This window comes from Podarcis tiliguerta (genome assembly GCF_965153285.1).
Source record: "Podarcis tiliguerta genome assembly, chromosome: 3".
In the NCBI taxonomy this organism is placed as follows: domain Eukaryota; kingdom Metazoa; phylum Chordata; class Lepidosauria; order Squamata; family Lacertidae; genus Podarcis; species Podarcis tiliguerta.
The window spans coordinates 24,261,070-24,288,340 of NC_139536.1; the positions used below are offsets into that span (position 1 = coordinate 24,261,070).

At 43.4% G+C, this 27,271-nt stretch overlaps 1 protein-coding gene across 8 annotated transcripts in view; it reads left to right on the forward strand.

The window, feature by feature from the left end:
- Positions 1 to 27,271, forward strand: part of HHAT (hedgehog acyltransferase) — a 168,593-nt gene that overhangs the window by 34,045 nt on the left and 107,277 nt on the right. For 4 of the 8 annotated variants that reach the window (XM_083433097.1, XM_083433101.1, XM_083433096.1 and 1 more), the window contains exons 7-10: positions 518 to 580; positions 692 to 863; positions 12,602 to 12,752; positions 25,400 to 25,435. In XM_083433097.1, the coding sequence (XP_083289223.1) occupies positions 518 to 580; positions 692 to 863; positions 12,602 to 12,752; positions 25,400 to 25,435 (422 nt within the window). The remainder of the gene's footprint in view (positions 1 to 517; positions 581 to 691; positions 864 to 12,601; positions 12,753 to 25,399; positions 25,436 to 27,271) is intronic. The other 4 variants (XM_083433102.1, XM_083433100.1, XM_083433098.1 and 1 more) reach the window with 1 other exon arrangement.

Sequence of the window (27,271 nt, forward strand, 5' to 3'; positions counted from 1 at the left end):
TCAAAGCATCAGAAGGGCAGCAGGTTGGGAAAGTCTGGTCTTTGTGCCCATTTATTTACAGAAGTGCTATCCACATGTCTCAGGTTTTTAAGTACTCCACACTTCAATAATGGCCTTAATATTACACTTCAAATACATATGCAGTGGTACCTTGGTAGTCAAACAGCTTGGCCCTCGAACAAATCAGCTCCCGAATGCTGCAAACCCGGAAGTGAGTGTTCCAGTTTGTGAACGTTTTTTGGAAGCCAAATGTCCAATGCGGTTTCCGTGGCTTCCGATTGAGTGCAGGAAGTTCCTGCAGCCAATCAGAAGCCACACCTTGGTTTTCAAACCATTTTGGGAGTCGAATGGACTAAATTCGAGAACTGAGATACCACTGTAATAAAATTTGTCAGCCAAACTGAGACTACTGTACAAGCCTCCATGAGCACCGGCCAGCCCAATACATTTAGTACTTTACTATCCAGAGATACCTTTTAAAATATTTTCAAATGAGACTGCTTGTCTTAATTAACAGGGCAATCCTTTGCATGTCTGTTCAGAAGTGGGTCCCACTGAGTTCAGTAGGACTCACTCCCAGGTAAGTGTGTATATAGGATTGCAACCTAAATGTCCCATCTTTTCTATACAGTATTGTTATCACCATTCATTATCATCATCATCATCATTGTCATTATTATTTCTAATACAGATGAATAAACAAGAAACCTGCAATTTGAAGTTCAATCTCTGGGTTTTCATCAGGGGCTCCGTTCGTATCTTGTTTTGGTGGTGGCTGGCAGAGTCGATGATTCACTTTATGTATATACATGCCATCTGCAGCAGTCCTTCACATCTGGAAGCAGTGACCTACTGGACTTTAGGTTAGTGCCTGTCTATTGGTTTTATGCAGTAAACCAGTGAGATCTGCAGTGTATTATCCCTCCTAAGAGGAGTGCTTCTGTTTCAGGTTTCTGCTGCTTGCAGGCTCCCTGTAGGCAATATCCTGTTCTCGCAGTGGCCAACCAGATGCCTACAGGCAGCCTGTAAGCACCAAAGGTTCAGCAAAGTTTCCTTTGGCCTGATCCAACAGGACTCTTATTTTGTTTTTAATGCACGGTTGCTTCCAAAGGCTGTTAAAAACAAAGCCTGTTTGCTCAGGCTTTCCCCAGCTTGGTTATTAGCCCATTTTAGATATTGTGTCTAGACCTGACAATGTTCATTGGCTGTTGTTGAATTTATTTAGGTTTTATGTATACATATCATACATACATGTACACACACACACACTGCTGTTGATGACATCCATCTGTCTCAAGAAACATGGAGTTGTGCCTCCAAGGGTGAAGCCAAACTGCTGCAGCACCGAAGTGACTTCCCAGGGTGCAAGCCTCGTCAGTGTGTATGGAGGTCTTGGGCTGCCCAGATGATGAAGCCCCCCTCTCAGCCTTGCAGATGTGGTCCAAAGGGAAGCAGAGCAATATGTTTGGCACCAGCTTGGCTGCAAGACCTGCTGGAAGGAGGCATAGAAGGCACCATCCAACCATCTTAGGATCAGAGTTTCCGTTCTCCTAGATGGGCTACCTTCCCAGGTTGACAAGCCCCATCTGCCCCTCACTTCCCTCTACAGCACATGCAGAAACTGCCCTCTTGACTATTAGACCCACTGTTGGTCTCATTCGCTCAATCTGTCCATAATTCACCAATGGCTTGAGATCTATTGGCTACCCTCACACTCTCTCTCTCTTTCACACACATACACGTTATATTAACATTTTAGTGTTGAATTTCATTCTGCTTCAAGATATTTGGGTGGGAAGCGATGACTTAAATAATAATAAATGAATGATTTGAGGCTGTGGTAGGCCCATGGAGCTTTCATAGTCCGTGGGGCTACCTTGTTATCTTCAGTCCTGGGGAAAAGCTGGCCTTTCTTGCGCCATGTGCAGATTGGAGCAGCATGGAACTGTGGCTTACAGCCATTTGATAATAACTTTGGCCCAAACCTTCTCTCCCCCTGTCAGTGTGTTATATCCATTTTGGCCAGCTTGACCCATGGTCTTGGGTGCTGGCAGGCGAAACAGTCACAAATGGCATGGGGACGCTGTGTTTTTTTGAAATAGCTCCTTTCGCTATTTGGGCAGTTTTAATCCTTTTGAAAATACCCGAAAGGAGAGAATTTGCTGGTTTGGAGGGTTTTGCTGGCAACTCTACCAACACTGTGACATACATAAGCCGAGGAAGCTGCAGTTCATCTTGCACCTCAGGCTGGAATAACAAGTCCTAGAACGTTGCCCACACAAAGAGACATGTTTTTCTCTACAGCTTTATTAGGAGTTCATGAAATTCAGAACTGATGATTAATGTTCAATTAAGGGTACCATTCAGTAAGTGAAATAAGGTCTAGTTGCTGGCACATTTCATGTTTAAATGACAGAAAATTAATAACTGATGGAACATATTCAGCCTTATTCTTTTACTGGTAAATTAAGAGACCAAATATAAGGGGACCCGTTCTCTTGTGAGTTCCACACATCTGGACTCAATACAATAAAGAAGAAATTGATACGACGTGGAACAAGCAGCGTTGTGAAATCGATTGCCGCCAAGTTCGTTTAGTGCAATCGGTCTCAGATCTCGATAACCGCAAGTTAATCTTGACCAGGTGATTGGAAATGAGATGCATGGTCATATGGTGGATTTTTGAAATTGATGGTGGATCACAAAACTTTTTCAATCAGGTGATCATTTGATAGGGTAAGCTTACGCTTACTCTTTTTGGTTTGGTTTCTGGCACAAAGAAAGAAAGAAAGAAAGAAAGGGGAAGGGAAGGGAAGGGAAGGGAAGGGAAGGGAAGGGAAAAGAAGGGAAGGGAAGGGAAAGTAGGGCATTCTAAAACAAGTCTAATGTTAATTAAATGTGGTAGGAATGCACAACTGTGAATGCTTACCTTTGTGTCCAGGGTTTCCCTGAGCCTCAAATTGCAAATAGCAGAACAGAACAGAACAAGGAATGCTGTTGTTGGTCATGACCAACTCACAGAAAGCTCTTTATATAGACCAGGTGTGAGGAACTGGATCTAGCTGGTGGACTGGATCCTTTCCTTCCTCATCATCTCATCCCCATGGGCAAAGTTTGACATTTGGGCAGAGCCACCCACATGTCAACTACCTGATGTTACAAAGATGTCAGGTGACCCATATTTTGTCCATGCCGACATTCAGTTGATCATGAGGACTTGCCCCTGTACACAGAGTCAGTGACCCCTGGTTCTAGCTCAGGTGATCCCTAACACTAAATGTGATTCTTACTGAGATTCTGGCAGGGGTGCCAACTTGCCCCCCACATTGAGGGGGCCTGGAGTCATGTGACCTGTCCCTCCCCACCCGGCAGGCCAGCACTCGCCCATCGGCAGTGGGGGGCACAGAGGGTGAAAATTGTCCTCCACAGATCTTACCCCACCTGGCAGGCAAGCCCTCACCTGTTGGTGGTGGGGGATGGTGGCCCCCTTAATATTGGGGGGGAGGCTTGGCCCCCTGCCCATAAATATTGAGGGGGCTGATGCCCCTTCTGCCCCCTATAGTTGGTGCCCCTGGATTCTGGGAAGGTTTGAAATGTATGGATGAAGTGGAAGACTGCTCAGCCTCATCTAGTATGAAAAGTATGTAATGCAATGTAAACCTGAAGACAGTGGAGATACATAACATCATTAGTAAAAAATATATATACAAAAAAAACCCAATCTGTGAGGCAATTGAGGATTAAGGAGGGTTGTATACTTTTGTAATGGTTCAGATCTCTGCTTAATCTGTTATTTTTGGAGGACTGAAACTGCATATGTTAATACTAGGTCTTTTACGAGATGGGAGTGGGTGGCTCTTTGGTCTAAACCACCAAGCCTCTTGGTCTTGCTGATCGGAAAGTCGGCTGTTCAAATCCACGTGACGGGGTGAGCTCCCGTTGCTCTGTCCCTGCTCCTGCCAACCTAGCAGTTCGAAAGCAGAGCAGTGCAAGTAGATAAATAGGTATCGCTGTGACGGGAAGGTAAACGGCGTTTCTGTGCACTCTGGCACTCATCACGGTATCCCATTGTGTCAGATGTAGTTTAGTCATGCTGGCCACATGACCTGGAAAGCTGTCTGAGCGCCACAACCCCATAGTTGCCTTTGGCTGGACTTAATTGTTCAGGGGTCCTTTTTTCTTCTTGAAAAGATACAAATTGAAAGCAACCACGTGGAATCTGGAGGGTTTCTTTGTGGTGAGAGCAGTATCTATTTTTCATGTGAAGCCTGTGTGTTCATCAGTTTCATAGAATCATAGAATCTTAGAGCTGGAAGGGATCCCGAGGGTCATCTCAATATTTTAAAGAGGCAAATGACATCAATCAAGGGTGTGTGATTATTATTGGGATTGCAACCGGAGGGAAGGGGAAACTTAACCCTTTCTGTGCTGTGGTCTTGAGGAAGGTACTTCCTCTGACATTGTTATCTTCATTTGCACCTCTGATAGGTGTCCTTTTAATGCAGGAAGCATCTTCAGAGGTGGAAGTTTCCTCAGGACCACAGAAGCAATGCGTTAAATCCCTTCAATTTACAGGACTCCTGGAAGCCATTGTGATTATTCAGGATAGGCCACTCTGCCTGCTACAATCCTGATATTGATGAACATGTCCGGTTGATGCTATTTGCATTTTAAAATACCTTCACATAATTCCATCTTGTGCGGTCCTCAGCCTTTTCAGCATAGTGTTTAATAATACAGGGGCGGGCACACAGGATTGTATTAAGGAATAATTGAGCTGATGTATGTGAACTGCTTTGCACACTGTCATGTGCTCTATAATTGCTAAATTTTATTGCTGTTTAATTTATTATTGTCAAATTAAAAGTGGAGCTTGATTCTGATTGTGTCTAAGAATACTATCTGTAGCTGGTGTCTTTTAATTTGTTGTCTAATAATCCAGAAGATAAAGTGAGAATTGGGTGAGTTCAGGTTTAAAGCTTCCAGTGTTTTGTTTTTGAACATATTAGTGTCTGTGCATTCATCTACATACTAATGGAAAGTCAACAAAGGAATCTGTTTTGCTGCTGTTTGGGGCTTTTTGGTGTGGTATTATTATTCTACAAGATAAGGAGGAGGAAGCAAAATATTTGGCATCTTGCATTTGAAAATAGACAATACAAAATATAATTTAGGGTGCTTAATGAGATGTTCCTCCCCAAACAAGGGACAAGTGAGGACTTCATAAAAAATATTAATAGGAATATATATATATATATTTTAAAAGCCCTCCAGCAGGTGAAAAGTAGCTATCCATGCAGAACAGTTTAAAGTCTGTAACAACTGTTGAATAGTCCACGGCTTGGTGCTTGTTTTTCTCAAGCCTTTTGAGATTATCTTGACTGGAGAGAAAAAATTGCAGTGTTTTCTGTGCTCTTGGTTTAAGCTGCTCATTACTGGCAGACAACTCTCATCCTTGGACTCAATTCAGGAATGGGCTTGATGAACAAAGTTGTTTTCCTGAAATAACTACAAAAAGTGTTGTTGTTTTTTCTATGCCAAATTCAGAAACCCTTCCACTACAACCAGATTAAATTTCCAAGAAGCATTCAAAGGATATCCAGAATGTCCATTATTACAAAGATGTAATAATATCAGTACTAAGCAGCTGAAGCCCAGAGGATAGATCAAGGGGAGGCATCAATAAACTGTCTTTAGCTATGTTGCATTCTGTTTCTGATGCGACAGATTTCAAGACTGAAGATCCGTATAAAGAATGCTGCTACAAGCTATGTTTCTCATCTTTTGTCTAGTCTTTAAATAAGTGGAAGGTTGCTGAGGGTGTATTTGTCATGATGCGAAGGAGTACTAGCACTGCGGAAGCAGTAGGAAAGAAGATTGCATATCTTGATGATACTTCTTTCAAGACTTTCCTCACTCTTTGAAGACAATTCAAATTGGTGGTTTATTATGTAGGATGTATGTTCGGGGAGTCAAAAACCCTGTAACCCATTCTGCCTTTAATAGTTGGATCTGGCAACAGCCTCCTGGGATGCTGTGGGCAGAAAACCTTCCCTGACTTTCAGACAGTTAGGCACTGGGAATGGACTGTTTTTTTTTAAAAAAAATGTACTTGTATTTAGTTCCCCCTTGAAAAAGGGCTCTAGCCTGAAGCGTGTTGGGCTTGATATATTTTTCCATGCACTTTCTAGATTCTTCCACAAATAGGGCTTGGTGCCTCCCATCTTCTTTTGTGAGGCAATCGCAAAAGGGAACATTGGACCCCACCCCAAACACTGACCCATGATTTAAAGATAATTTACTTACTTTTAAACAACTTTGCTTTTCATTGTTTATCAAAATGTGTTTCCCGCTCTCCTCCTACATTTGAGGGAAATTTGAAGGAGCTTCCAGTATGTGTTTTTGAAAGGAGAAAATTAGCTTGGAAAGACACACAGCAAAAATTACTCCTTCCTTTTTTCTTTCAGGGTTGGATTTGGAAGAGCAACCCATAGTGATAAAGGAAAACTCAGTCATAAAATCTCAAGTCTATACTCACTTTTCAAAAGAGGATACATGACAAAGAGGCTCGCAGCCCTATAAACTAGGGAGGGGGTGAATCAGTTGATTCCAGTTTTTCTCAGTTACTCATTTTTTTCAGGCTTAAGTTCAGCTTGACACTTTTTACATTGCTACCCTGTGCTCTTTTGTGAGGAGTGTGTGTGTGTATAAATTTTATTAATAAATGAATAATGATGCAAATTCATTCTTCCTCATGAAACTCGGTGTCAGCATTTTAGTGCAAAATTTTCCTCACACATTCCTGCAAGCAAATTCCCCTAATACGGTGTATTTTTGTATGATATTTCCACTCATATGTGCACACTTTGACAAGTGAATGCATTTCTGTGCAGGTTGCTTGTGAACACAATGGGAGCTCGCTTATTTATTTACTTATTTATTGCATTTCTATCCTACCTATCCAAGGAGCTCAAGGTGATGTACATTCTGTTTGCCCTACAATTCCCGCAAACAGCCGTGTGAGACAGGTGAGGCTGAGACTAGATCAAGGTTACCCAGTGAGCTTAAGGGCTGCGTGGGGATTTGAATCTTGATCCAGCTACAGCATTTTAGCAGCTTGAGCTAGGCTGGTTAGTTCCCTTCCTGCTGGAGCCCAGAGTGCCTCATGGCTGGTTGTTTGAAGCAGGCCCAATTTTACCTCATGCACTTGGCCGTGGAGCTCCCTTTCTTTCTTTCCCAGTTGCAAGAGGAGAACTCTCAACAGCAGTTTTTATCCCAGTAAGCCTCTTTCTAATGTCAGGTCGCTTTTCTTACCAGGGGCATCTAGATAACGCTTATCAAGGCTGTTTAAAGTTGAAAGGATATCTGAGGATGCGTCTTTCGCTATACAAACGCTTCCCATCCATTTAGCTCCCCTGAGGGGGCCCTGCTTTCAGATACCATCTATCAATTGTGTGAAATCAGTCAGTGAAATTCCTTCCCCAGCAAACCTGCCTGAGCTTGACAGTTACGGGCCTCTGGAAGGAACTAGAAACACTACTCTATTTAGTTCTCCATCCTCCACACCTGGGATAAGCTTCGCTGAACACAGTGGAGCTTCCCTGCAAGGTGACTGGTACTCGTTTGACTGTATTAAAGTGTGGTGCTTCGTGATTATTTTGCTCTTTAGGCTTTCATTTCTTTTCATAATTGTTCAGTTGCATCTTTCAAAAGTGACATTAGCCGTCTTGGCTTTCCTACAGAAAGGGGGGAAACGCTCTTTCAAATGAACAAATAGAAAGATACCTTGTGGTGAGAGGGATTGGATTTGTCCAGGGAAGGGAAATACGGCAAAGTTTTGTTCACAGTAAACATCTGCCCCATATGTTTTCCTGGACATAAGGTGAAGGTAAAGGGACCCCTGACCCTTAGGTCCAGTTGTGACTGACTCTGGGGTTGCGGCGCTCATCTCGCTTTATTGGCCAAGGGAGCCGGCGTACAGCTTCCGGGTCATGTGGCCAGCATGACTAAGCCACTTCTGGCGAACCAGAGCAGCACACGGAAACGCCGTTTACCTTCCTGCCGGAGCGGTACCTATTTATCTACTTGCACTTTGACGTGCTTTCGAACTGCTAGGTTGGCAGGAGCAGGGACCGAGCAACGGGATCTCACCCCGTCGTGGGGATTCGAACCGCCGACCTTCTGATCAGCAAGTCCTAGGCTCTGTGGTTTAACCCACAGCACCACCCGCGTCCCATTTCCTGGACATATCAGTACTGTTTTAGGGGCAGAAGCAGCTGTTTTCAGCTGGCAGTTTTGCAGGGCTAGCCTAACTACATCAAAAACGATATGGTTTCCAGACACCCCGTTATATTGGAAATGAAGCAGCTTGTTAAGCCCTGGCTCATAATCTTTTAATCGCTTCTGCCGATCGATGGAAGCAGCACATAGAATATTCTCTTTTGAGAGGAGCATCTCTGGTACTAACATAAAGATGACTCAAGCAGGTGTGCCAACAGCCACATGCTAAATAAGCATGGTTGAAATTGTAAGTAAATTATTTAAGGGCCAACGCTCTTGTTTTTAACCGTGCTTGTTATGGTGGCTGCTGCTGCTGCATGTATTGCAGGAGAACTCTCTGGAGAGAAAACATTAACATGGAAACCTTCAGAATAGCTATCTATGCACACCTACACACCTACATATAAGGAGATGTACGTTTTCCAATGCAGTTTGGTTATTGGCCTTGATGCTAAATGCAGAACTGGCCCAAGGAGGTTTGGTGCTTGAGGCAGAAAATCCAAAGGGATGACCTCAAAGTAAAAAAATAGGATCATTTGGTAAATAATTAACAATTAACTATTTTATGCCACAGATTTCCTGCCCAAGGTCATGAGCTCACTTTGCCTAAGTCCAGGACCAGCCCTGAATAAACTAGAATTATGGTTTGATTTTTTTTAGTGACCTTTTCGTGCCCAGAAAGTGAATGATGGGAAACAGTTAGCACAATAACTTTCGTTTTTATCAGTGTTTGCATGCTTTTTAGAAATGAACAGGAGAATGGATAGTAGAATCTTTTAGCCAAATACAGTGACAGCCCCAGTTCATGGATTACAAAATATATTTGGAGTCTTTCACATATATCTAACCCTTTAGAATATGCTACGGCCGGGAGCCGGGGCGGACAGGATCTGACTGGTGGGCAAAGTACTCAGGCCACTTAGACCAGTCAGTCACCTGACACCATTAACATCAGCTGACCCAACTTCAAAGGAAATAATCAGGAGTGCACTCTGAAAGCGCTCACAATTCTTCCCTTTCTTTCTTTGTTGCCTGGTTGGACCTCAAGCCAGGTTGAATGGAAGATCTCTACTGAAAGGGGCTTGCACTCAGCACCTGTCAGCTGACTGGCATTGACTGCAAATCCCAGTGGGATCAGGAAACTGAATGTAGACAGTCTCTGCTGCACTGTGTGGGTGGTATTCAACTACGGTAAGTTTTAATCAGAGTAGGCCCACTGAGATTAAGGAACATGAGTAAGAGAGGTCCATTCATTTCAATAGGTCTTTTCTCGGTTGACTACCACCCAGGATCTGCATCTGAAGGGGAGAACAGGCTTAAACGAGTGTGCTTGCCACAGCTGGTGTGGCACCTGTCATGGAATTGTACTCAAGATTGATCCAGAGTAGATTCCAACGTATAGTTAGCAGAGTAAAAACTTAAACATGTTGCAGGATTCCCCAAAAAATAGATAAGAGGAAATCATATTTCATCCAGCAGAGCTTTACTGCTACTGAAGGCAAATTAGTGTAATGGTCACAAATCCAATACATTCAGGATTGACACTGTCCATAAGAAGTCCAGTTGCAGCAGACTTAAACGTATCATAAGTCTAAATCTTAACACTAAGAGTACTATGTACAGAACACCATACCAGAAGGAAAAGAGATAGAAAGAGAAAGTGAAATCCAGGCTCCTTCTGGCCTTACTTTTATAGTCAGCATGACCTTGACAGAAGAGAGAACAGAACCAGTTTAAACCAACTGCACTCAGCTTCTCTGAAGGAATGACCCAAACATTGTGAACCTTCTGCTTTCACACAGAGAAGCTTCGAGTACCCTTTTGAATTAATTAGAATAGGAAAGATCTCTGTACATCAGATCAATACTTTCTGCACTAAGAAATGCAAACTGACAGCATCACCCTCTAGCGAGTGAGATGTGCGGAGGGAAGGGTAAGCAGTTGTTTGGTGCTCCACAGCTCCATATTTGGGAGAAAGGCTAGGGGATTCTTTGATAGCAGAGTGGAAAAAGCACTCCAAGACCCTTAGCCATGCTGCCCTTTCCTATTCCAGAGCAGGAGAGGTGGGTAAGGGAGAAGGATTGGCTATCACTACTTGGGTGCACTCTGCATCTTTGGAAAGGAGCATCCAACTGTGCGTCTTCCTTCTGGCCTTTCCCTCAGGAGACAGCGGTGGTGGTGGTGGGTTGGTGACTTGACTATTTGGCTTAGCCACCACCATTGCTGAAAAAGCAAGCCTGCAATTCCTGTCTCCGGTAGTGAGTGGTGTTGCCCAGCAACCACTACAGCAATATTTTGTGTGAGGCAAAGCTGGCAGAATTAAGAGTCGCAATTTTCCCGCTTCTTTTTGGTGGCCTTCATGGGTGCCAATGTGCATGCAGAAGCCTCAGTTGTGAAGAACGTGGGAAGCTGGCGTATGCGAGGTCAGACCGTTGGCACATCAAATTTAGTACTGTCAACGCTGGCTGGCAGTGACTCTCGAGTGTCTCAGACTGGGGACATTTCCACCCCCTACTGGAGAATCTGGAATCATTTCCATACTAAGCAGGTACCACTAGGCTACCACAGTTCCTCAAGTAAAGCTCACCAAGGTCAGTGAGTGTGTATGCTCAGGATTGCATGCTAAAATATTTCTAACTGTGTGATACTTTTCAAAACCAACAATAATATTTATTCAGTGCCTTTGAAATGTGCAAAGTGTGTTTCTCCCTCTCTGTCCCAAACCCACCACATTATCCAGTACATTGAAAATACTATGATACCCCTTTAAACAGTCACAAGGGATCCTGGGAGCTGTAGTTTGCCATTTCCCTCACAGAGGTACAGTCCCCAGAGTTCCCTGGGAAGGACAATTGGTTTTTAAACTGCTCTGGGAACTGTAGGAATTCACAGAAAAGCAAATGTTCAGAACTGAATGTTGGGAAGATTGTCTTCAGGAGCTCAGAAATTTCCACAAAATGAAAGCCAGTTGGCAGGCTGTTACCTTGGTTCTTTTTTTCTAGAGCAGTGGGGTGTGGGCAGCTTAAAGCACATTTTTTGGAACACATGCTACAAAAGACCAAGAGAATTCTGGACGGACAAGTAGAGCAATGTCTGTAATAACACTGAACACACCAGCTATTGACTTTATATTTAGGGCACATGAAGATTTATAGCCCTTTGAGGGTAAATATTTATCTCCCAGATCAATAGATCTTGATTTCCGCTGAGCTGAAAATCAATATTTGCTTATTATACCAATCCAAACCTGGAGGTCCCAGCTGATATTCTGGAAGGAAGTGTGACATTTCTGATGTTTTCTTACACCTGCTGTGGTTCATAAACTAGAATGAGTGAAGGAAGAGGTTTTAACATATTGATGCTCTATGTGTATATATGAGATGCACCTGACATTTCAGGTGCATGTTTTACTCCTTGAAGAACACGACATTGCTTTATGTTAAACAGACTCCAGTGTGGTTGCAATCAACCTTTCTATGTGGGAATGTGTCAGGGATCCTGTCCTGGGTGGCTTACTGCAGGTCCAGAGATGACTGCCAGTTATGCTAATGAACCATGAAGAAATTTTGCTTTCCAGCTGATTCTTGACAAAATCATCTTAAGATCCATGTTTAGCACTGTGGCCACTGGGGACTCAGCTGTACAGCTGCAAATAAAATGTTTTAAGTGTGTTGTAAAGTGCATTATACAAATGTGACATTAGATGGCTGCGGTGAGCTATGGCAAATTCAATATAGTTTTTCATAAATTTTTTTAAAAGCATTTTCACAATGTTTTTTATGTGTGTGGATTCCACCCAGGTTGGGCTTGTGATCAGAATCACTGAAACAGTTTGTTCTGTTCCATACTTAGCTTTTCCTGAAACAGTCCTTCAAGAGATCAGGGGGTGGTTTAGCTGCGGAAGCATGGAGGGCTGGAACATCCATCCAGAAAATGATGGAATCCTTAAGACAGAGTTCTGAAAACATTGGATTGTATCCAACGAAGTTTGTCCTATTTGCACAAGAACTTCTGCTTGTACAATGGAACTCCCTGGCCCCTTCCTCTCTCCTGTCCCATTTGATCTGGAAGGTATCTATTTGGTAGGCATAGGGTGGAGAAGAGGGAAGGCAAGTTCTGTTGCCTTCCTTGCTTGAATGGGATAACCTCATTGCATACAACTGATCCGCAACTGATTGAGGTAGAAAGAGATAATAGACACTGACCACCTTAATGATGTATATTTGGACAATATGAAAGACTGACCTTATTTACGGTGAGAGGGAAGGACGATGAATATTAAAATAATGACTTGAATATTCCCGCCTTGCATTCTTTTCAGGTGGGCTGGCGTTGGCTCAGGTCCTCTTCTTTTATGTGAAATACCTCGTCCTTTTCGGTGTTCCTGCACTTGTTATCCGACTGGATGGGCTGAAGTCTCCCGACTTGCCACGCTGTGTGAGCACCATGTACAGTTTTTCCGGAATGTGGAGGTTAGTTTTGCTTTTTATTGCAAAGGTTTATTGCAGATTGAATTTTCGCGAAATGGCTGCCTGGCATGTATGGGCTGTGTGGCCTTCCGCCTGTGTGCCACATGACACATTGCACCTACAAGAGAACTTGCAAATTGATAAGCAGCATTGGGTTTCCATTCCTAACTGCTTCTCTTTCTAATCTTTTGAAAAACGCCCTTCCATCTAATAATTACTTTTCTCCTGCCACAGAGGTGAAGAGAAGCCTGCCTTTGGGATGTTCATCATCTTAATGATTAGAATTGGATCTAAACCGCTTAGCTCCACTGATCGGATAATTATTTTCTCCCCACATCTTTATGAAATACGATTCATTTTTCATTATTGTCCCCCCTGAAAAAGACACTTTGTGTGGAAAATTCATGCAGGGAAGGATAAGTAATATTTGATTAGGTGACCCTGCAGCAAAAGTGTTGAGGATGATCATTTTCACTGTGCTTTTTGGAAGGTAATGGGTTTGCTTCAGAAAAAAAGTAACTTTTAGAGATGCCTCAAAATTTTGCTGATTTCCATAGGCCTTTATCTGGTTTTGCACCTCCAGTTGGGTTTTTATTCGAAATCTAATGGTCCTTGGCAGCTTTTGAAGCAAGGTTTACCTGAAAGGGGTGGGATTACAATCTCTGTAGATCAGAAATGCAGCCTAGGTTCTTATTCTTATTCTTAATTAGTTATTAAATTTGCGTATGAATCTGTGTTATGTGTGTGTGGTGATAGGAGCTGTTATTTCTGCAAAGGATTTCGTTTCGGCTGCTGATCAAACCCAACTCTTTCAGGCTGTTTTCACCCTCCATGGGTGAAAATAAGAAAAGTCTCTGTCTCTCTCTCTGTGTTTGTGTGTATTTTGACTGAGAAAAATGTGTGGTGAAACGGTTAAGTAACATTTCTGCTCTTGCTTGCAATCTCTCAAGCCAGATTATTATTATTTTTAAAAATAAAAATAATTGAAAGTGTCTCCCTCTCACACACACCTTGCATATAGAGTCTAATTTGGCTTTAAGGTATTCATCTTGAAAATTGTTTTTAACTGTGCTTAGTACAATTCTAGCTATGGAAATTTGGGAATTATGACTTCTATTTCAGTAAATCCCCTTATTAGAAAGCAAACTGCCTGTGCTTCTCCAATAAACAGGTTATAGTTATTATGTCTTAAGGTGCATTAGTCAGTCTCCTTCCATGAGACTCTATGCACCCCTCCTTGTAATAGAGAAACAACATTCTCTGGTTCTTAGTGTTTAAATAGCAATAACCTCAAACAATGTGGTGTTGTCTCCATTGATTTTGATGAGATATTGTAGGAAAGACTAATAAAGGGTAAAAACTCTTTACCGAAGCGCTTCTGTGTTTGCCTTCTGTGGTTTTAAGGAAAGAAAGAAAGTAATGAATTCTGGAAGAAAGAGAATCATTAGAGTAGCTAACAATGGACCCATTTAAATTAAATTTGCTGTTTTGAGACTCCTCAATTGCTCTTGTTTAATTATTCCAATGAAAGGCAATTTTTGACAACCTTCCTTCTGATGACTCCATCACTGGCCAATCTTCAATCTTTGAACTGGTTGAATTTTGCAACCACCTCCATATGTACACCACAGTTGCATTCTGAGCTGTTCTGCGGGCAATTCTTTGGTTTTGAAGAAACTTTCAGGTGTTGCCATGTTGGTGTGAAGGGGATGAAATGTCTGAACAAGCATCTTGAAATTATGTATGTTCTGGCATAAATGTTGAGGTAGTTAGTTCAAATGTTAACCCTAAACCACAGGAGTGCCCAGAAAAAAATAATCACAGGAAGGCACAATACGTTTAAAGCAGTGTCGTACCACTTTAATCAGTCATGGCTCCTCACAGAGAATCTCAGGAACTGTAGTTTAAGTGTGTTGAGAAGACCTCTCGTCCCCTCACAGAGTTGCAAGTCCCAGAGTTACTTCAGAAGAGAGATTGACTGTTGGACCACCAAAGGGTGGGTTTAAAAGGGATTGTTCAAAGGCTATTAGTGGCTACCACCCATGATGGGTATGTTCTGCCTCCATAGTTGGAGGCTAAAAGCCACAGGAAGGGACAGTAGGTTTGTTCTCAGGTGCTTGTGGGATTCTCACACACATCTGGTTAGCCACTATGAGAACAGGATTCTGGACTAGATTGGCCATTGTCCTGATCCAGCAGCCTCTTCTGTCCTTATTTTTCTTTCAGCAGACATATTTTTTATTGCTGTTTTGTCCCATTATGCATAGCAAGCAATGCCTGTCCAGAAAAATCAAATGTGATCTTTTCGCAGATGGGATTTTGTGTGTGTCTGTGTGTGTTTGAAAATCAGTTCATGCCGAACGGTGTTATGAAGAGTTACGCGAGGAGCAACATCTCCCATGGCTACCGGTGAATTATGGGTCAATTTCAATTATCTAAGAAAACCTACCCAGCTTGCCCTCTGCTTCTCTTGAATTATGACTCCTTCATGCCCTTACAGTTAAAATAATGGATCACGGCTACCCACAGGGTAGAGAGATATTTTATTTGTCCGCTGCCTTTTATAGGAATTTGGTCGTCAGTGATGGAAGGCAGAAACAGAGCTTTCACAATGAGAGCGTAGTCTGGGCTATTGCAGGTGCAGGTCAAACATTGCTCAGTGGAACTTGTTGTTGTTGTTTAGTCGTTCAGTCGTGTCCGACTCTTCGTGACCCCATGGACCAGAGCACGCCAGGCACTCCTGTCTTCCACTGCCACCCGCAATTTGGTCAGACAGTGGAACTTACTTCAATTTGAAATGGAACTTACTTCAATATCAGAAAGCTTTGGAGGTGGCAAGGGATTGCACTGCCTGGGCTTCAAACTGGAAGGCCACAAACGGAGGACAATAGTCCTGTTTGGGTATTCAGCCTGATTGGGAGTGGGATGCGAAACATGCATGAAGGCCAGGCATGCATCTATACATCCATGCATCCATGCATCCATGCACGCACACACCAGCTCCACCAGCTCCTGTACTGTACATTGGACAACCCACCTGCTTCTGTTACCTGTGTGTGTCTGTTGCAAAGAGCTGAAGGGAGTTTCGGGGGGGGGGGGGAGAGAAACTGACAGAAAACAAAATTGACAAATTCACCCATCTTTAGCTGTAAATCAGGGGAAAAGAAGCACAGCAGGAGAAATGCTATTTAACACTTTTGCCTCTGGGTGTTTTCTGAGTCAAACTCTCTTTCCTCAAGCATCCTTTTCCACTTATGGGAGAAATGATATATGAGATCCTTATTTTTTTTTTTCTGTGGTTTTCCCCATGGGAGAGAAAGCAACTCAGAGGGGGACAGAGGGAAATAAATAAGCCTCCTCTCTCCACCCACCCTTCCTCTGTTCTGGCTTTTAGTCTGCTTGGGTGGATTTCCAGAAACACCATGAACAAATCACTAATATGGAGTTCCTTGTAGTCTGAGCCTGAGTTGACCTAATGAGTCTTGTTCCTCCCACCCCAAAATACACACAACCTTTTACTTGGAGAATATAATTTTTTATTCTGTTCTGAAGTACTCACAAGTGTATTAGAACATCAAAGTTGTTAATCCTATATAGCGCGAAAACTGGCATTGTTGAAGTTTTCGAAATCCCTAAAGACAGCTCCCTCCAGGCTCATGGCGATTAAGAGATTATCCGGCTAGAGGCAGAAGTGTTTAATAAATTGGAAGGCGTTTGCATTGCTGTTTTGGCTCTGAGTAGCTTCACATTTCGATGCTCAACTGCAATCAGTTTGGACAGGGATCCTCTTCACGGGAGTGGGGAGCATGTTGGGATTGCAATTCTTGCAGGTATGTGGGGACCTTTGTCACTGATTCTGAATACAAACAAAAGGGGAACTGATGGAAGTTTGTAGTTGTGCTGGTGCTTGGGTTTGAACTGAAGCAGGTAGAGTATATCTAGTGCAATGGCCTGAGAGCCATATTCCCCTCTGGGCAATCTTCCAAGGGCCACATGTCAGTGGTGGAAAGAACCAGTGGCAAATGTATGTACAGTAGTCTAGTTTCTCCTCTCCCTGTCAGACACATCTTGACAGGCAATTTCAGATTTCAGTGGTACACTCAAGCTAGGCAAAAACATTTATTTATTTATTTATTGAACTTATTAGTTGTAGGTCTTCAGGTGACTTACACTGAGGAACATATACATAATTGCATTATAGAATAGAAAAGAAAAGTAGTAGAAATGTTAACATAGCATACTCGTGTGTGTGTGTAAAACCGTACCCTGCCAACAGCAATAACAATATTGGCAGCACGGTAACAAAAAAAACCCCCTTATACCCCCACCCTCTAGCCAGTGGAGAAAAATAAGAACTTGAGCACCAACACATACCCCTCCTTAGCTCAGAAATTCTTAACCCAAAAAAGTCAGCCACATCAACCCAGTTTTTGTTTGTAGCTTCTTCTGTAGTGGTTCCCTTGCTGGAGGTCAATAACAACATGGTAATATATAAGTAAACATTTATTTTGCATGTGCAAAGTGGCAACCCCAATGCGGAAGTCACTACAAAGGATACAAAGGCAATACAAGCATAGATACAGCAGTGTAAACTTTATCATACTCACCCCTTTGTTACACAGCCGTAAAGCCTCGTTTCAGCCACTAACCAATTAGCAGTTGACACTTTTTCACATGCGCAGTCAATCCCCTGTGTTGCTACCTTATTTTCAGGCATCAGCTATGCACAGTGGTTAATCTGCAGCTCTCCTTGAAGACCCTACAGCAGGGGTGTCAAACTCAAATTCATCGGGGGCCGCATCAGCAGTTTGGTCACCCTCAAAGGGCCAGTTGTATCTGTAGGACTATGTAAAGGACATGTAAAGTGGAGGTTTCCTGTGTAGAATGGCCGGCGCTGCTAGAGGGCAGACGTTCTCTGGCTTGTAGGCTGCCGCGCATGCGCTGAAGAGGCGGCTTTCTTGTGTAAAAAAAAAAAAAGCGAGAATAAAAGGTGAAGGCTGGCGGCCGCCGGCGGCTACATGGGCCACATGACGAGGTCTGGCAGGCCGGATTCGGCCCGCGGGCCTTGTGTTTGACACCCGTGCCCTATTTTTCTAGAAAAAAAGCACTGCGTAGTATCATAAAATTGTAGAGTTGGAAGGGACCACAAGGGCCATCTAGTCCAACCCTCTGCAATGCAGGAGTCTTTTGTCCAATGAGGGTCGCAAACCCACGACCCTAAGATTAAGTCTTATGCACAACTGACTGAACTATGACATTGAAGGTGTATTTCCAAAAACCAGATAGAAGTGGAATGTAGACACATATTTTAAAAACGCTTTTTTTAAAAAAAGAAAAGTTTTGAAAAATATATTGAATTTTCCATAAGCTCACCATCACCATCTAGTGTCACGTTTGTATAATGTGCTTAAATCACACTTAAAACATTATATGTGCAACTGTATAGCTGAGTGCAGACAGGCCTCAGCGTCCCCATACCATGGCAAATGATCCCACCACCCCATAGTAAAGGAATAATTGCTAATCCTGTGGAAAGTAGCAGAGGATTTTGTTTTGCTGCATCAGCACTGGGGCTGTGTTGCTCTAGACCTATTTTAAGAATGCTTTGCAAAAGGTGGAAGATAAGCACCTTAACCCTTCTAACATTCTGCTAATGTGAGGGTTGCAGTGCCTGGCACGATTTGCTTTGCACAGCACACCTAATTCTGACTTGCATCCCATCTGCAGCCGTCTTCGTTCCCTGATAGCTAACCAAACAGCCATTTCTTTACCCCCCCTGGGAGTTATTCAGCAGCTGAAGCTTGAAAGGAAAGGAGAGGGCAAAGACAAGCTGACACTTCCTTCTCCCTTCCTCCGTGTGCCGGTTTCAGAAAGGCACCACTCTGACGTTTCCCGTCTTCTGATTTTCTGTGTGGTGGGAATATTCCACCCCCCACCCCTCGCACTGTCTTTAAATTAAAGGAAGGAATGCAAGCAGCTGAATCAAGTAAATATTTCAAACTAATTGAGGGCATTAGAATCCTGCTGACTCCTCCCCATAGGAGCAGGCTTTTCATTAAAGCCAGTTTTCATGTTGCAAAGCTCTTCCAAACCTAGCTGTTCCACATCCCGTTCCTCTTCAAAGAGTGGATGGTCCCTGAAGGTTCCTTTTGTCAAGCAGGCCTGGGTTTGAAAGAGACACCCGTGGTGCTGAGATATTCTAGTTTCAGGGGCTCAGTCCATCAGTGAGTAAGTGGCTGCTTTTGAAATCCAAACTTAAAAGCCTAGATGGTCCCTACTTGGGGGAACTGAATGAACTATCAGTTTAAACAGCCTCGGAAATGGCATGCATATTCTTGCAACCCTACATAAAACATCTATCAGTCCTCGCTAAGCAGATTCTCTCACATGTTTTGGCTTTGCTGCCTAGTTCTGGTGGTGCATCTGCATCTCATGTGCCTATCCTTGTGGTCCAAATCCAGTCTCCCAAACTCCTTATATGTACAGTAGTCACGTGTCCTCTGTTTGAAGGACTGCCTGGTCCAAGTTCTGTTGTTGTTAGCATCCCTCTGTCTTGAGAGACAATAGGGTGCACCTCCAGGGATGAAGGCAAACCACAGCATTAGCAGCCGAAGTGACCTCTCCGTTGCCCAGATGACAAGACCCTCCTTCTTGGCCTCACTGGTGTGGTCCAAAGGAAAACAGGGAAACAGGAAAACATGTTTGACACCAACTTGGTTGCAGGAGTTGCAACACCCAACCGCCTTAGGGACTCCACTCCGGATTTGTATAGGGCTTTGTGCTGGGCCCAGGGGTTAACCTGAGCCACACGGTCCAGGTCTGGTCCCGAATCCAAGGATTCTGCAAGGAGTCAGTCCAACAGGGCCAAGGCAGGAAACTGGGCTAGGTTGAGCACAAGGTCTCAGGCAGGTTCCAGCAAGCAGCAATGTTGCTCCCGCAACCTGGGGCAGGGTCCAGCAGCCTTTTATCTCTGACAGGGTAATGGCCGGTCCTGATCCCCCGGTGCCTCACCTCCCTGTCTGTTCGACTCTGTTCGACTTCTGAGGTACCACTGTACTTTTTTATGTAGTGCATAGCTATGGCACTTGATCCCACAGGAGGCAGTGATGGCCACCAAGTTGGATGGTTGTACAAGAGGATTAGACAAATTCATGAAGGAGAAGGCTGTTGAGAGCTACTAGCCATGATGGCTTCTGAATACCAGTTTTGGGAAACCACAGCAGAAGAGAAGGCTCTTGTGTGCGAATCCTGCTTGCTGGTTTCCCTGTAGGCATTTATTAGAGTTCAGGGACACATTTCAGCCACTCAAAAGCACACAGGGGGTGAAGCAGGACCAGTTAGTGGGCACAACCTGGAAAAAGGGGTGTGACCTGGGCAGAGTTTCGACGACCGGGTAGTGAGGCCTGGAGAACCGAATCTGACCCCCATACCTGATGTTCCTCATCCATTCTGTACCCTTTTACTCCACGTTCCCCTGCCAACTGAAGTTCAACTGGTGGCCACGCCAAACAGGGAGTTGCAGAGTTGCGGCATCAGTCTCCTGGGATGCCCTACTGATAGAAGAAGGAGTTGCTTTCTGGCTGCTTCTAAAAATGTGGCATTTTAATGTCAGCTTTTGCTGGTGGCTAATAGCTTGCGCTGTTGCCTGCTGTGCTAATGGCTTCAAGCTCTTCTTATTTATCTGAGGTGCATATGTGTGGATAACTGGTGCATTGTTGTTTTTTGTTACCACTTTTGTGTTTTGTTTGTTATTGCTTTTCTTATACGGTATCTGGGATTATGCTTAACTTTTAAAAAATATTGTTGGCCAACACTGCTCACTGATTGATTGACTGAGTACTGTTGGCCTCTTTGAAGTTCCAGCAGTTGAATTCCATCTGCATTAGTACTACTTGAGTGGTATTAGGACGGACTGCTCCTTCCTTCCAAAACAAATAAAACCACGGCGTGAGTTTCTGGCCCCGTTGGAATGAATGGGCAAGGATCCCGCAGACTTCACTTATGCCAGAATTTCATGGCTAGTCTGTAACACTTGATTACTTACCCATTAAAGTGGCATTATGGAGACCTTGCAAGTCTCATAATGGGAAGTGTTTGGCTGAATGTGGTTTCTCAATCTTTATTCCATTCAGGGCAGTTTTGTTTTTTCTTTTACAAATAGTGCCAGTGTGTTTTACTGGTTAAAGTGTTGGAATGGGATTTGAAGGACTTACATTAAAATCCCCAGTCAACTGTGAAGCTCACTGGGCTTTAGCCCAGTCACTGCAGCTCTCAGACTAACATATCTCACAGAATTGTTCTGAGGATAAAAAGGGCAGGACCATATATACTACCTTGAACTGCTTGGAGAAAAGACAGGGTATAAATTTCAAGTCACCTCACTTGGCTTATGTGGTGGTGCACAACTCTTCAATTTTAGGAATATGCCTAGCTGAAAGACTAGTGTTTTTGGTTTTTGTGTGTGACAGTGGCATCTTCTGCAACATGGTGATGTTTTGTGTGCTACTTAGATCTGTTGTTGTTGTTGTTTAGTCGTGTCCGACTCTTTGTGACCCCATGGACCAAAGCATGCCAGGCACTCCTGTCTTCCACCGCCTCTCGCAGTTTGGTCAGACTCATGTTTGTAGCTTTGAGAACAGTGTCCAACCATCTCGTCTTCTGTCGTCCCCTTCTCCTTGTGCCCTCAGTCTTTCCCAACATCAGCGTCTTTTCCAGGGAGTCTTCTCTTCTCATGAGGTGGCCAAAGTATTGGAGCCTCAGCTTCACGATCTGTCCTTCCAGTGAGCACTCAGGGCTGATTTCCTTAAGAATGGATACGTTTGATCTTCTTGCAGTCCATGGGACTCTCAAGAGTCTCCTCCAGCACCATAATTCAAAAGCATCGATTCTTCGGTGATCAGCCTTCTTTATGGTCCAGCTCTCACTTCCATACATCACTACTGGGAAAACCATGGCTTTTACTATACAGACCTTTGTTGGCAAGGTGATGTCTCTACTTTTTAAGATGTTGTCTAGGTTTGCCATCGCCTTTCTCCCAAGGAGCAGGCGTCTTTTAATTTTGTGACTGCTGTCACCATCTGCAGTGATCATGGAGCCCAAGAAAGTAAAATCTCTCACTGCCTCCATTTCCTCCCCTTCTATTTGCCAGGAGCTGATGGGACCAGTGGCCATGATCTTTGTTTTTTTGATGTTGAGCTTCAGACCATATTTTGCGCTCTCCTCTTTCACCCTCATTAAAAGGTTCTTTAATTCCTCCTCACTTTCTGCCATCAAGGTTGTGTCATCTGCATATCTGAGGTTGTTGATATTTCTTCCGGCGATCTTAATTCCGGCTTGGGATTCATCCAGCCCAGCCTTTTGCATGATGAATTCTGCATATAAGTTAAATAAGCAGGGAGACAATATACAGCCTTGCCGTACGCCTTTCCCAATTTTGAACCAATCAGTTGTTCCATATTCAGTTCTAACTGTGGCTTCTTGTCCCACATAGAGATTTCTCAGGAGACAGATGAGGTGATCAGGCACTCCCATTTCTTTAAGAACTTGCCATAGTTTGCTGTGGTCAACACAGTCAAAGGCTTTTGCATAGTCAATGAAGCAGAAGTAGATGTCTTTCTGGAACTCTCTAGCTTTCTCCATAATCAAGCGCATGTTTGCAATTTGGTCTCTGGTTCCTCTGCCCCTTCGAAATCCAGCTTGCACTTCTGGGAGTTCTCGGTCCACATACTGCTTAAGCCTGCCTTGTAGAATTTTAAGCATAACCTTGCTAGCATGTGAAATGAGTACAATTGTGTGGTAGTTTGAGCATTCTTTGGCACTGCCCTTCTTTGGGATTGGGATGTAGACTGATCTTCTCCAATCCTCTGGCCACTGCTGAGTTTTCCAAATTTGCTGGCATATTTGGCTGTTTCTCAGTTTCTAAGTTTGGATTTCAAAAGCAGCCACTTACTCACTGATGGACTTAGCCCCTGAAACTAGAATATCTCAGCACCACGGGTGTCTCTTTCAAACCCAGGCCTGCTTGACAAAAGGAACCTTCAGGGACCATCCACTCTTTGAAGAGGAACGGGATGTGGAACAGCTAGGTTTGGAAGAGCTTTGCAACATTAAAACTGGCTTTAATGAAAAGCCTGCTTCTATGGGGAGGAGTCAGCAGGATTCTAATGCCCTCAATTAGTTTGAAATATTTACTTGATTCAGCTGCTGGGGTTCCTTCCTTTAATTTAAAGACAGTGTGCGGGGTGGGGGGCAGAATATTCCCACCACACAGAAAATCAGAAGACGGGCAACGTCAGAGTGGTGCCTTTCTGAAACTGGCACACAGAGGAAGGGAGTAGATCGCCACATTTCTACAGCAATGTGCATTTTTAAAATTTTCGTCCTTATGAAAAGTTGTTATTTAAGGGTGAATTTACCCCAAGAAACACATTTTTAAAATATGCAGTTTGGACTAACATACACATTTCTGCAAGCAACTTACCCTGGTAGAATTCATTTTTGCATACTTTTTCATGTTCATTTTTATACAGACTTCCCTCCTAATTAATGCATTTTTGTATACATTTTCTGACTGGAGAACTGCATCGCAAAATTTGAAGAAGGGCACGTTTGACCTGGTGGAGGCTAAGCCAGTTTTGTTTCCCAGTTAACAACTTGGCCTATCATAAACATAATATAGTTCATACCTTACACTTAACGAGCTGCACGATACAGCAATAATGCTGCTAAGCCTACTTTCAAAAGGGGCTGTGGTGATAAGGAATTGCATGGATGAAATGCAACTGTTGGGAAATGGCTTGAGGGCATCTGCGACACAGTTAGAGCTGACTCATCATTTCCTACGGCCATCTCATAAATGCAAACTAATCACAGTTTAGCACATGCTTTGACTTTCAGATGTGTATGTTATTGCTATTTCAGAGTAGGGTGGAGAGGGCTGTATATTTTTATTTGCTGTTTGGCAACGTGTGTGTGTGTGTTTTAATCAAATGGGTTATTGCTACCAGTAGAGTGTGGACATTTTGCATGAGGGCATTTGAGTCTCCCCCAGGTTTTGGGTTTATTTTTGTATGTGGGGATTTGTGTACGACTGTGTGCTGAATACCAATGCGGAAGTGGCACGCTAAGGAGAAACAGCAGGCTTTTGAAATAACTGCCAACAGCCCTCAAGAAGAGTGAAGTGTCCTCTCGGGCAGGCTTTGCCAATCTGGTGCCCTGCAGATGTTTAGGACTGCAGCTGTGTTGGCTCAGGCTGATGGGAGCTGTAGTACAAAACAGGGCACTAGATAATAAAATCATAGAATCATAAAGGGACCCCCAAGGTAAGGTTGCCAGATTTTTTTTCAAAGAATCCAGAGACCCTTTTTTTTTTTTTTTGAAAATAGAGGGGGGGGGGAGTTGAAAAGAGAAAAAGTATCTTCTCTTCTGGGTCTCTTCTGTCATGTGACCTTTCTCTGGGCCCCGGCCTGATCTCTTGGAGATCTGCCATGGAGTAGGCCTGGGTTGAGCCTGGACTTGGCCATGTGTCCTTGCCCTCCTGGTGCTCTCCTACCTCTCTTCTTCAGCGGCGGCGGCAGTGGCAGCAGCGCGGCAAGGTTGGAGCTCCCCTCTTTTTTCTCCTTCCTCTTTCTCTCTCTTCCTTCTCCTTCTCCTTTCCTCCTTCTTCCTTCATTGGCTCCAGGGTTTTTACTGGCCCTGGAGCGCCGATGGGCATCTGTCAGGTGATCGGGCGCTCTCGCTCCTGGCTCGGTTTGGGTCATGGGGGATGTGTGCCAGCGGTTCCCCCAGTTAACGTGCCGGGCATCCCTGGTTCCCCCTCGGCAGCGGCAGTCTCAGCAGCCCGGAGCCAGCCTGGTAGTGCAGTTGGCTCCGGCTGGCTTCAGGAGCTGCTCGCTGCTGCGGCACCCGCCATTTTGCCTTGCCAGAAGTCCCCATATGATGTATCTTGTGCTGTTGAACCAATCACGCAACATTCACACCTCACTCACCTCACAGAGTGTTTGTTGTGGGGGAGGAAGGGAAAAGGAGATTGTTAGCCTCTTTGAGACTCCTTAGGATAGTGATAAAGCGGGATATCAAATCCAAACTCCTCTTCTTCTTCCCGGTAGAAGGTCCAGAGCTCAGTTAGATTTCAAGCTGTGTACGTCAAAACAGGTCACCTGTTGTCACTGTGACAGGTGATTGCCCCGATCGTCTGTCAAACTTGACCCACAGCATATAGGGGAGATAAAAACCCCTCCCACTGGCAGGATCCTATTGCAGGGCCTTTCACATCTGTAGGGTACAAAAATAGAGTTTTTTCAGCTTCCTCTTCTAATATTTGCTTTATCGCAATCATTGCAATTGTTCTTTTTTGCACTTTCCCCTGATTTGAATCCATCCTTCTTTCTGCACAGAAGTGTACAGAAGTGGATACCGTATTGTGTGCTTGATTAGACCTGCAACGCCTCTTGTTGATGGAAGTGGAACTCATAGGACTCTTCTCAGAAAGTGCCCACCCGCCTCTCTGAAAAGATTGCTTCTGTGGTCTTCTGCATTTATTAGCCTGAATCCCCCCCCCCCCTTTGCTTAGTCTCTAAAAAGCTTTTGATTCCACTTTCTAATATAGTACACTTGCATATTAAAATATTTTCTTTCTTCTTTTTTTACAGAAGTTTTGATGTTGGACTGCACACATTTCTTGTCAGGTAAGTCAATATTTATTATTTGCCACTGGATTCTGTTGTATATCAAAGTCATTTCAAGATAATTTTCCAAACTTTGTGTTGGCAAGCCTTCTGAGGAAGTCTGCCCCCTGACAACAGTTATACACTGTTGGATCACCTTAGATTATGTGACTTTAAACAACCACCTGCCATTGGTGGTATGGCTTCATCATACCACCTCTGATGGTTTATTGTTCATAGTTATGCATTCTAAAGTGATCCAACAATGTGTGTGTGTGTGTGTGTCAGTTTCCTCCCTTAACAAATTAGGACATCACATCAAGAAACATGCAGGTGATTTTTCAGTGCTGTTTGAAAACAGGACCTGATTATAACCTACAAATTTGACTACCAGAGAGCAAATTAAATTGAAAGGTCTCCTAATGATTCTCACAGTAAGGCTTGTTTATTTATTTGAAGATCTTGGCAGAGAGAATGATTTCCTTTCAGAGGCAGAATCTTTAAATAAAATTTGGAAAACCAACAGCGAAATATCTTGTTAGTTTTTCAAAAAGTAGGCAGAAAGATCCTACAACCATGACCAAAGACGCACCATAGTTTATCAAATTTTGGAATAATGGAAATAATTTTTATTATTATAATACAGCAAGTTTATTCATTCAGTCAGCCAGTCATCTAATGAATTGTCTTTCTCACCCTACAACCAAAAATACAGAAAACAACAAAAGATACATTTTGAAAACAATATGGATAAATGCAGATACCTAAAAGAAAAAAAATCCCATCCAGCTGAAAAAAAATGTAAACAAAAATGTGTGTGTGTGTGTGTGTGTGTGTGTGTGTGTATACCTGTGGCAGGTACCTGGCAGAAAGATATCACAGGCTGTTACTCTGCTATTTTTTGTTCTGCAACTATTTAGGATCCTCACTTGACTGAGGTGAAGAGGGTATATATTTTTGCTTTCTGCTAATGGAAAAATAGATAGGTGATTTGCAGTCTTGCTTCTCTGTGCTTTATTAAGATTAGACATGCATGATAATGGGATTTGTGAGAATATTTTCATCAGAAAAGAGAAGCTACTTCGTTCTTTCCAGGTTTTGCAAAGCCAGTTTATGATGTCGGTGTGACTGCTGTGCTTTTTTGGAAATTCATAAGCTTCTGTGTCTTTTTTTAAAAATAAAAAAAAAATCCACTGGAAATGAGTTCTTGAATATGTGAGATTATTTGCTCCTGTGATGCAAAAGTCTGCCTCCTTGGAGGTTTCAGTGTGCTATGGCTGAGGAAGAAAAAACAACTAGTGCCAGGGGATGTTATGTGTTTGTGGTAACAGGTAGTATTTTAATCTGTTCAGAAAGGGAGGTGTGGTGGGTGTCCGATCCTGGTATCCAGTAAAATGTGGTCATATTTAATGGTGTGTGTAGGAGACACCAAAGCAGTGGAAACTAAGCAGCAAGAGAAAATAGCCTCATGCACTGAAGATCTATCTATCAAGAGATTGTTATGAAATTAAAATAACAAGAAATATAATGCGTTTGGAGGGCTGTTTACTGAGACCTTTCACAGACAACAGAAGAGGTACCAGTGGGTAGCTTTCTCTTTGGTTTGATGTGGATGACATGCTCTTTCTTACTCAGGCAAACCTGTTTATGATTTTTAGCTCTAAACACAATGGCAATAGGAACATGGGAAGCTGCCTTGTACTGAATCAAACTATTGGTCCATCTAGCTCAGTATTTTTCTAATCTGACTGGCAGCAGCCCTTCAGAATTTCAAATGAGGAATCTCTCCCTGCTCTACTTGGAGATGCCTGGGATTAAATCTGAAGCCTTCTACTACTACTACTATATTCTTTATAT